Source organism: Juglans regia, chromosome 9 (genome assembly GCF_001411555.2).
Source record: "Juglans regia cultivar Chandler chromosome 9, Walnut 2.0, whole genome shotgun sequence".
NCBI lineage: Eukaryota > Viridiplantae > Streptophyta > Magnoliopsida > Fagales > Juglandaceae > Juglans > Juglans regia.
Genome location: NC_049909.1, coordinates 13,776,851 through 13,788,790, shown reverse-complemented (window position 1 = coordinate 13,788,790; position 11,940 = coordinate 13,776,851). Strand labels below are relative to the sequence as shown.

The following is an 11,940-nucleotide window of genomic DNA, read 5'->3' as shown; positions in this document are numbered from 1 at the left end:
CATCTGCATGAGACGACTGTGCATAGAAGAACTGTTATTTAAAATATTTCCTGCCCGCATGTACGGAAGATTCACATACTTCCTTAATGATATTTATGAACCGGCTACAAATGTGGGTCCCGTTGCCGCGTCACTTGGCGTGGAAAAGTCAAGATGTTGGTAATTGCTTGTTGAGTCTCGGTGGAGAATGACGTATAGGAAATATGACTTGCAATAAGGATCACATGACGTGAGTCTATTGGCTCTGGACACCAAGTTAGATAATTGAAGTAAAACTATTGTATAATCACTCATGCATCTATCGATTGTTTGCATCTCATGATGTACTCGATAAAATTGAAGTTGTTACAGAGGATAAGTATGAGAAATGAACTACATTTGAAGAGATATGACTAAGATTATATTTGAAATATGGGTCATCTATTTGACTTTGATTGTTGATGGATAATGTTTGATTTGGATAAGAGTCATTTTGTCATTGGATCCTTAACAAAAAAGAGTATAAAAAATTTCAACTAATTGAATTTGTAGCATCGCCTCAAGAAATCCACTGGAAAAAAAAAAAAAAAAGAAGCTTTATCACCAAGAAAGAATGGAGTAGCAACATGTAAAGTAACAATTAAAAGAAGATGAAATCGCAAGAACTTGCAATTTGAGGATGCCTTGTCCTCTCGAGCACACGATAATGTGTTCGGGCAAATAGGCATTTTAATTTATTTCAGAGCAACATATTTATATATCCCAAATTTTAGAGCAATAAATTTAGTTTTTAAATCAGATAAAAAACTAAAATCCAAAAAATTTAAATGTTTTTGATGAAATGATAGTCCATATCATAATTGCTGAGCAAGTTGTCGATTGACGACGACGCTCCCACTCGTTTTGTCTTCTGCTCGTATTTGTCCATAAGATCCCGCAGGCGGTCATGTGTCCTCTTCTTTTCCTCTTGATCTACTTGGGTTGGTCATTCTCCCTCCGCCTCCTTCAGATCCCGCATCCTTTTGTTTTAGGGCTTCGTTCTCCCTCTGCAAGGCTTCCATCTCCATGGTCATTCTCTGCAACCTCTCATTCATCTTTGCAAACCTTCTACCCATCAAATTATTCAATTGTTTGTCATTGGAGTCACTTCCTGTTCACAAATTGTGTTAGAGTGTGTGGTAGCAGGCATCTAGATTTTGCTTCACCAGTAAATTAATCAATATACTACATATTCCACAAAAGGCGCTAAACTATTGATACAATATCCAGTGATTCCTACAAGACACATAAACAACATGCAACCAGAATAAAAACCTCAGAAAACTCAGTGGGGAATGCATCCGATGGTTAAGTCAGAAAAGAATTGATTTCTTTAAATGAATAATTAATCATCTCTAGAATATACATGGTAGGGTATTTATAAGGATTGAGGTGTTCTACCATGGCATGACTTCTTCAGGGCACGATTGTTGGTACTTAGTATGAAATGTTACCTTCCTTATCCCAATTCTGCCATTGATAGCATTATTTTGGCTTTGGTATCTTACTTGGACTTATCTTCATGGATCCTCATCTTAGAGGGATACGGTTGATTGAGTTTTCAAAGTAAGCATTACGTCTACCATGGCTTTATCTCTAGGCTCGTAACACTGTACAATGTGTTTTGTGTAGCTTTATCCTTTAGTCGCCCTCTATCATGTGAGTCACTCGTGACTTAACCATTGTCTGCCACTAGCCTTTCTTTGCCAATAATGTTTATTTGTGTAAAAAAATAATGACATTATTCCATTAAGTATTACAAAATGTATAGGACACACCTTCTATCCTATAATTAAGTTTTTGTTACTAAACTCTATATCTTGACTTGAATGAGATTTGCTCCATGTGTAGTTCTTTTAAGAATAATCTCTTGCGCTATGACAAATTTGGAATTCATCCTATCAATTATTAATTATGTACATCATACTTAATGAAAAACATACTAAATTTAATAAATGAACCTTTTTATTTTAAAAAATAAAATAAAATAGAAAAAATATTATTAAAATATATATTATCTTTTTTATAAAGCAAAGCTTGGCCACCATGTGGCACCAAATTTGGTAACCTTATGGTAGCCCATATCATGAAGCTAACATGGAGTGGTCGAATCCAACCACCCTCGAAGTGGTAATAGGCAAGTTGCGGTTGAACCTCACATAGTTTAGCCCCCCATAGTGTGACCTCCTTCCCTTCCTCCTTGTCTTGTTTTTCATTAATAAGATAGAACAGAATACAAAATAAATATCAAGTTTAATATAGCACAAAAAGTTATTCATAAACAAATTACACTGGAGAATTTCACTTTAGGTAAAACACAATGAATTATTAATCAGATTTACCTTAATTATTTATTTGTAGTTAAGGTTTAAAACAAAATTATCTTATATATTATAACAATTAATATCGATAATTTGAAAAAGGGAAGTATTATAAATAAATAAAAAATTATATAAAAATTAAATTAATTAATTAATTAAATTTATTTTATAATAAAAATAATTTTATAATTTAACTTCAAATATCATTATTTTTAGGGTTGAAAACCAACATGGTCGATGTGGTTTCGGTGCAAAATCGACGCCGCACCAACAAATTTTGGAGAGGCTTAGAACCGGCCGATTATGAGAGAAAAAACCGGTAGCTTTGGTCTCGCCGTGAATCAGTGTGGCTCATCGGTCTTCCGTCGGTGTCTCTGTGAAGGAAGAGGGGAGTGGCGGACTGTGCCGTCAGTGGGAAGAAGCGAACCTACAGAGGAGAAAATCAGAGGGAATAAGAAGACGAGGGAAGAATATGGTTAAGCACCAACAATGTCGGAGTCGGAGTGCCCTACCTTCGACTCTGACTCTAACTCCGACTCCAATTATCATAGCCTCAGATCCGACTACGACTTTTTGGAGCAGAGTCATATTTGGGCTTTTTTATTGTTTTTTTTATGCCATTTGAAATTTTAATTTGACAATCTTAGACTCTCACTAATCAAATTTGGGCTTCTAGATTCCAATTTTTTTAAAAAAATATTTTTCAATTTCAATTTCAATTTTATTAAAATATAACCAAAATTGAGAAAATAAATCATTGTACAAAATATACCCAATATAACCAAAATTGAAAAAATAAACTAATATTTATTTATTAGTATTACATGTTATTATACATTGATTATTATACATTACTAGTACATGTTATTATACTTTAATTATTATATATTAGTATTACGTATTATTATAAATTTATATATTTATGTTTATACATCATACATTAGTATTAAATGTTATTATATAATTAATATTACATGTTATTATACATTAGTATTTATATATTAGTTGTTATTATACATTAGTGTTACTTGGTAGTAATAGTTAATAGTATGGTGTTTACAGATACTAAACTATTATTAGTGAATTTAGTCTATTTATATTATAGTATAAGTATATTATTTTGGGTTAATTATATTTTGCCTACTCGAACATTCACAATATATTTCGAAACTAATAATTGCATCAAAATGAACTCGCTTACTTTCAAAACTTGTCAATCCCCTCATTCCGTCTACCTGCAGTGTCAAAAGTAACAGAAAGTGCCTTCACGTGCATAACATTTACTGCAAAGATGTAATTTTTATCTAATTTATTATCATTGACCATATAAAATATAAAATAATATATACTATCAATTAACAATAAATCATAAATGAATAACTATATAAAAAATTATTTGATAGCTAAGTTGCAAGCAAGTATGAATAATCTATGTACACAATGAAATTATTTGATATTCATTATCCATATATAAAATGTATGATATTATTAATAATTATGCATACAAAAGAATAAAGTTTAAGTTAGTAAGTAGTAACTATCCATCATTTTCTCCAGAATGATGTCGGTCTAGTCTGGTCCGATAGGTCCGTTCTGGCCTAATTATTTTATTATTTTTTTCATCTTTTATTTTTCAAATAAATTAATAAAAAAATATTTAAATTACTAAATTTAAATTAAGTAAATTATTAATGTAGATTATGTAACTAACTCATTAAAAAAATATTTTACTATAATTAAATTTATGATGTTGATAGTTACTACTTACTAACTTAGACTTTACTATTTAATATGCATAATTATTAATAATATCATACATTTTATATATGGTTAATGAATATCAAATAATTTTATTGTGTACATAGATTATTTATATTTACTTGCAACTTAGATATCAAATAATTTTATATATGATTATTCACATATGATGTATTAACTATTTATATATAATGACATAAATTATTACATGATTTATGATTAATTATTAATTAATAGTATATATTATTTTTATATTTTATATGGTCAATAATAATAAATTAGATGAAAATTATATATTTACAGTGAATGTTATGCACATGAGTAGCACATGGAGGCCATTTTCGTTACATTTGATGTTGCTGGTAGATGGAATGAGGGGTTGGTAAGTTTTGAAAATAAGTAGGTTCACTTTGATGCAATTATTAGTTTCAATGACACATTGTAAATTGAGTGAAAGTTCAATGAGTCAAAATGTAATTAACCCTATTATTTTATAATAATTTGCTCATACTAGTATATTATTAAATTTAATTAACTATATAAGTTATATATGATTAATATATAAAAAATACATATATTTTCATAAAATATGTACAATATCAGAATCAGAGTCAGAGTCGGTACATCGCTACCTCCAACTCTGACTCTGACTCCAATTCTGACCTTTTTGATTAAAAAAATTTTGACTCTGACTTCGACTCCACTTATCGGAATCGGTGCAAAATCAGATTTTTAAATTTTTGTTTAATCCTAAATAAGAAGAAGAAGCGGGGTTATTAATCTCAAGATGAAACGATGATTTGGATAAAAGTCAAATGACGCCATTTTATCTAATTTTTTTTATAAAATTCATAACTAAAATGACGTTATTTTATTTACTTAATCAACATCGTTTTTTATACATATAATATAAAATATATAATCAGTTGGTTCAACAGTTTGGATTTAATTCAGATCGAAATCAAATCGGCCAGTATTGATTTCCTTATTTTTACACCGCCGGCCGATCGATTCACTACCGATTTAGCCCAGTTCCAGACTCTGGCGACGGTCCGCATCGCGACGGTTTCTGTACAACTCTAATTATTTTATTCATTTACTGTTTTTTTTTCATCATTCATTTACCGTTATCTAGTTTTATTTAAAATATTTCCTACCAACATGTACGGAAGATTCACATACTTCCTTAATGATATGAAAAAAGCTACTTTGCCTCCCTATTTTGCCCACTCAATTTAACCGCCGGTCAAAAAATTTTTTTTTTTTTTACTTAATGAGTAAGGAAGTGTTTTTAAATGTATTGGTGTATTTTTTTTATTTTTTAAATATATTTAAATATGTAAAAAAAATGTGAAAAAAAAAAAAAAAAAAAAAAAAAAGAATTTACGCTGGGCTTACCGCCCAGCGGTCAAAATAGGGCGGCATAGTAGCAGCACCCTAATGATATTTATGAACCGGCTACAAATGTGGGTCCCGTTGCCGCGTCACTTGGCGTAGAAAAGTCAAGACATACACGTCGTCGGCTAATCCCAGACAACTTTCTGAACAAAAAGATTTTATATACTCGCCTCGCCTAATTTAGCACGAAACGTGTCGCCTTTGAAGTACGAAGCACGCGATGTCCCATAAATCGGCGAGTACAAGACTTCTATTACTCTCAAGCGTGCCTCTAGAATCCTCAATTCGCCAAAGATAATTTCCAGGATACAAAGAGCACGACCGAAAAGCATCATGGCCCGTCTGATCTGAATCGTACGCACGCCGCTATGTTTGGATTATGACTGTCAAATATCTTCAACTGGAGAATGAGCGGCTGAGATTAAACCAATTGCGGCGCGCGGGCCTATAAGTAGGGGAGCGACTAGCCTAGCGATCTTAGGCTTTTAGTGCTTCGCATGTTTCTCTCTGTATCTGTGTCTCGCTCGCTGTGGACGTCAGCGAAGGGGTTTTGAGAAACAGAAATGCTACGGACAACCGGCTTGTGTCCTCGCCGCGACATCGCATCCGATGTGGCTAAAATGGAAACGACCTCGTTTCGCAAAAACTGAAAACAGAAGGGCTCTGGTCTCCACCCCATTTCCAATCCACAGTTTCACCATCTTCTTCTTCCTCCATCCCCACGATTACTTTTTCGAATTCAAGAAAGCCACAGCTTCCTCGACTTAGCTCTGCAATTGCTAGTTATCCAGAAGAAAAAGAACCCACAAAGAAAACTTGAGAAGGAGAGAGGGAGAGAGGGGAAAAAGCTTAGAGATATTAATTTCTTCTCCCAGAAGAAAAAGAAACAAGAGAAGGGACTTTGGTGAATGACGAGTGAGCTACAGTTACCACCAGGGTTGAGATTTCACCCCACCGACGAGGAGTTGGTAAATCATTATTTGTGTAGGAAATGCGCGTCGCTGCCTCTTGCTGTTCCTATTATTAGGGAGATTGACCTCTACAAGTTCGATCCATGGCAGCTCCCAGGTAAAATCCTTAATTTCCTACTTTCTCTTTTTACTCATTACAGAAGATCATGTGTTATTGGATTTTGATTTGCGGTCCACTTTTGCGAATTGGGGTCAGCTTAATATCACTTAAATTTGCTTTGGGTTGTTTAGTTTCTTTCTAAAACTATGGGGTTCTGGTTTCCCCCTTTTCAGTTTCTGAAATCGAGAAAACAGGGTAACCTTTCTTCTTCCTTCTGGTGAATTTCCCAATCCAACCACGGAAGAATTGTATTTAGTTTTCGGTTTGGGTAAACCGGTTTGCTGGATTTTAAAAGAATTTGCTTCGCTTTCTTCAGAAATGCCGCGAATTTCACGGATGAGTTTTAAACTTTACACCAGTTTATTCGTTTTAATTTGAGATAATATTATAAACTTTCTTCTCCAAAAAATAAAATATATATTACATATGGGTTGGAAAGGAAGTCGCTGAATCATAACTTGAATGATTGTGTATTTCTCTTTCTATTTTCATTTTTGTTTAATTTCTTTGTTTACGTTGATTTGTGTAGACATGGCTCTGTACGGTGAAAAGGAGTGGTCCTGTTCAACTGCCCAGTCCATAGTAGCACATTAAGCTAAGTTAATTCTTATTGATGAGCTTCAACTGCCCAGTTCTGCCCCTATTCAACCAGTTCTGCTCTTGAAGACAATGGGATGAGGGTCACTTGGGAGGAGACGAAGACAATGGGGAGAGGACGATGGCTTCTGTGTTTGTGTGGATGGGTGTTTCGATGGGTCAAAGACGAAGAGCTGCTGTGTTCGTGGGGATGGGATTTCGAGAACTGTTTTTATTTTATTTTTTTTTAAAATAACGCCACATCAGCTGCGATGCCGCGGCGGGGTAGCAGGCCGGTTGCCTATAGAGTTTCTCTTTGAGAAATTGAGACTAGGGTTTGGAGTCCTACTTATTTTCGACGGCTCTATCGAGAGATCCAGGTTTTGAATTGGATTCTACCAAAGCTTTTCTAGGGTTTATATCGTTTTCTCGCATTGTCTTGTACGGTTCGTACAATTTCTTGAGCTTCGATTGGTGTTTTCCTGTTGATCTAGGGTTTTGATCAACAGATAAGGTTTCTTTCGTAAGTTTCGATTGGTGTTTTCCTGTTGATCAGGAAGTTTCTTCTTAACCAGTTAAGGTTTCTTTCGTAATTCTTTCTTTTCCCTGAAATTTTCTTGATTTCCTTCGGAGATTTTGATCTCAAGATAGAGGGTTCGTAGATTACCGATAGACCAAGAAAGGGAAGTTTTCTTTGTTTGTGGTTGTTTCTGGGGTTAGTTAGGTTTAGGGGTTTACATTCGTTGGATTGGATCAGTGAATCTGTCGTGGTTAGGGATATCGCAATCGTCATTTATAATTTAATCCCTTTTGCAATGGATAATAGAAAATTTGTGGATTTTGAAATTTGTATAGCTGGAGAATAAAGAACATCATTATTTCTACAAAAATGCTACTCACAACCGCGCGGGGGAACCCTCGCGGAATCGGGTCCGACGTGGCAATTATTGGAACGGCGTCGTTACTCAGCGGCTTTTGAAAACGGCTTCGTTTAGCGCACAGACCTCGAATACAGAAGGGGTCACTTCACCTTCTTTCCCATTTCGTCCATCCCCACGAGACCCAACCCTTCGCTCTGTCTTCTTCTTCCTCTTCTCCGTGAAGCCCCATCGTCCTCCACGAAGCCCTATACTCCTCCACGAACTGGCCGTTTAGCTTAGCCGTTGCATACAAAATCTTCGCCTTCTCCACAGTCATTCTTCGTGGTCTCCTTCGAGCCCACAAACCCTTAGAAGGTTTCGAACCAGCGAAGGCGAAGACTTCCAAGTCTCCTTCTATGAAATCTTCTCCACGAAGACACAGAGCCACATCCCCTTTGTCTTCTCTGTCTTCTTTTTCGTCTTCTCCACGAACCCTCCTTCCCAGAAACCCAAATCTGAAATCCCCTTCCCCCGAAACCCTAACCCTAAATTTGTTTGGTTATCAAGCCCCGAAACCCTAACCCTAACCTTAACCCTAACCCTAATCCTAACCCTAACCTTAACCCTAAATTTTTTTGGTTATCAAGCCCCGAAACCCTAACCCTAACCCTAACCCCAACAAAATTTGTTCTAATCATCGATCGGGCCGAGTTTCAAAGTATCCTCACTACAAAAATGTCGTTAGTTTTCTCATTTTTTTGTGCTTTGCTTTTACTTTCCAAATGTTTGGAAGTCAATAATTATTTATCATACATTTTACATTTAGAACTGTAATACATACTCGTGTATTATTCAAATCACATACTCGTGTATTTATTCTTCTGTATTTAGTTCTCTTGTGTATTTAGTACTCTTGTATATTAACTCGTGTATTTAGTACTCTTATGTATTAAACTGTTACTGTTAGCCGTGTATTTACTCTTGTGTATTTAGTACTCTTGTGTATTAAATTGTTAACTCTTGCGTATTTAATACTCTTGTGTATTAAACTATTAACTCTTGTGTATTTAATACTCTTGTGTATTTAATACTCTTGTGTAGTAAACTGTTACTGTTAATGTTAGTCTTGTATTTACTCTTGTGTATTTAGTACTCTTGTGTATTAAATTGTTAACTCTTGTGTATTTAATACTCTTGTGTATTAAACTGTTAACTCTTGTGTATTTAATACTCTTGTGTATTAAACTGTTACTATTACTCTTGTGTCTTTAGTACTTGTGTATTAAATTGTTACTGTTACTCATGTATTTACTCTTGTGTATGAAACTGTTACTGTTACTGTTAGTCTTGTATTTACTTTTGTGTATTTAGTACTCTTGTGTATTAAACTGTTAACTCTTGTGTATTTAATACTCTTGTGTATCAAACTGTTAACTCTTGTGTATTTAATACTCTTGTGTATCAAACTGGGTGGATCACTCTTCTGTATTTAGTACTCTTGTGTATTAAATTGTTACTGTTACTCGTGTATTTACTCTTGTGTTTTAAACTGTTACTGTTACTGTTAGTCTTGTATTTACTCTTGTGTATTTAGTACTCTTGTGTATTAAATTGTTAACTCTTGTGTATTTAATACTCGTGTATTAAACTGTTACTGTTAATGTTAGTCTTGTATTTACTCTTGTGTATTTAGTACTCGTGTATTAAATTGTTAACTCTTGTGTATTTAATACTCTTGTGTATGCAACTGTTACTATTACTCTTCTGTATTTAGTACTCTTGTGTATTAAATTGTTACTGTTACTCGTGTATTTACTCTTGTGTTTTAAACTGTTACTGTTACTGTTAGTCTTGTATTTACTCTTGTGTATTTAGTACTCTTGTGTATTAAATTGTTAACTCTTGTGTATTTAATACTCGTGTATTAAACTGTTACTGTTAATGTTAGTCTTGTATTTACTCTTGTGTATTTAGTACTCGTGTATTAAATTGTTAACTCTTGTGTATTTAATACTCTTGTGTATGCAACTGTTACTATTACTCTTCTGTATTTAGTACTCTTGTGAATTAAATTGTTACTGTTACTCATGTATATTTGTATTTAAAAGGGTGTATGTACTGTTATTAATATACATCATCATCATTATTATTATTAATGTAATTTTGATATACACTTGGCATGATATACTGTTTTTAGAACTGAATAAGCAGGGTTTAGTTCTCAATTTCTCACTTGAGAATTATTAGACTATCAACTATTTTTAAAATGAGGCACCCTTTCAATTGTCATAGCATTCTTTAAACTTCACAGAGCATCACTAATTGGGAATCTTACTTCCACATTAAAACTGTTAAAGTGCTGGATACTGCTACTGTTACTGTTATTGTTATTGGGATGATTACTTCCATATTAAAATGTTCAAGTGTATCTGAATAATTCAACTAATTCCATCCCGACAGTTGAATTTTCTGTACTGTTGAAATTACTGCCATATTGGGATGTCATCATCAATATCTTCATCTTCTTTTGGTAAACGTGCTTTGGGCATACCATTCTGTTTTTGTGAGGAGCCAGCCACACTAAGACTGGCTCGTACTGCAAAGAATCCAGGACGACCCTTCTTAGGGTGTCCAAAGTACAACACTAAGGTAACTACATAATTTGTACATAAAACTTATTCATGTAATCATTAATAAGTTTTAGCATCTAACATCTGTTATATAATGATTAATATTAAAACATCTAACATTTGTTATATATCTTCTTAATTTGCAGGGATTACCATACTGTAGGTTTTTCAAGTGGGCAGATATTAATGAAGAGAATGGTATGGATCTTCGAGAAAGCACCAATGAATTTGTAATGAAGGAGAAAGAGCTAGAGAAGAAAATCGAGGATGTCCACAAGAGGGAGATTGAGGTTATGAAGAAGGAGTTGGTGCTTCGGGAACAAGAAGCTGAAATAAGGCGTTCACGCAAACTACTTCGGGCTTATTGGGCTTTTGCATTTCTAGTTGCATTTTTGTTGTTTGTTGGTAGTGTCTAAGTAATTCCTAGATAGTGGTAGTAGTTCCAGGAATTGTATTGGGGTTTTGGTATTTACTTTTGGACTATGTAGTTGATGTATGGATATTGAGTAGATTGTAAAACTGCTATTATGTACAGTTTGAGATTGTAAAACTGCTATTATGTACAGTTCGATCTTGAGCAGATTGTAAAACTGCTATTATGTACAGTTTCTGAGTTTGTAAAACAGTGATGTAATATATTTTGGGTTCATGTATGAGCAGTTTGTATGGATCTTGAAATAGTTTGTAAAACAGTTTGTATGGATATAACTTTGTTGTGAAGCAGTTTGTAATGGAAACTTTCTGTTTGTATGGATATTTTTCATAAGCAGTTTGTAAAACAGTTTAGGTTGGACTTGAGCAGATTGTGAAACAGATTGTGAAACAGTTTGTATTGGACAGTTTGTAAAACTGTTTTGTGTATGTACTTGTAAAACAGATTAGGTTGGACTTGAGCAGATTGTGAAACAGATTGTGAAACAGTTTGTATTGGACAGTTTGTAAAACTGTTTTGTGTATGTTTGTATATTGGTTGTTGATAAGCAGTTTGTAAAACAGAACAGAACAATTTCAGCATTTTAGCACATTGTAAAACAGTTTGTAATGAGCAGGCAGTGAACCCAAATGCAGTTTGTAAAACAGAACAGAACAATTTCTATTTCGGGCTCATTTTAAAACAGTTTGTAATGAGCAGGCAGTGAACCCAAATGCAGTATGTGAACAGTACTAGTGTAATGCAGTAAGCTGTTTCTGGGATGTAATGCATGTAAGCAGTTTGTAAAATGGGATGTAATGCAGTTTCTGAGTTTGTAAAGCAGTTTGTGAACAATATCAAATTGGTGAATTTGTAATGCAGTTTGTATTCAAGTA

At 33.8% G+C, this 11,940-nt stretch overlaps 1 protein-coding gene across 1 annotated transcript; it reads left to right on the top strand.

The window, feature by feature from the left end:
* Positions 1-9,302: 9,302 nt before the first annotated feature.
* LOC108999718 lies at positions 9,303-11,267 on the top strand. The gene is made up of 2 exons (XM_018976624.2): positions 9,303-10,651; positions 10,779-11,267. Exons 1-2 carry the CDS (start codon positions 10,502-10,504, stop codon positions 11,046-11,048), a joined length of 420 nt encoding a protein of 139 aa, XP_018832169.1. The 5' UTR covers positions 9,303-10,501; the 3' UTR covers positions 11,049-11,267.
* The last annotated feature ends 673 nt before the right edge of the window (positions 11,268-11,940 follow it).

What these genes read in the sequence shown, in the direction of transcription:
- LOC108999718 (XM_018976624.2), top strand. Translation starts at nt 10,502, where the DNA reads ATGTCATCATCAATATCTTCATCTTCTTTTGGTAAACGTGCTTTGGGC. An exon ending in GTCCAAAGTACAACACTAAG is followed by an intron (nt 10,652 to 10,778) that starts GTAACTACATAA and finishes CTTAATTTGCAG; the next exon opens with GGATTACCATACTGTAGGTT.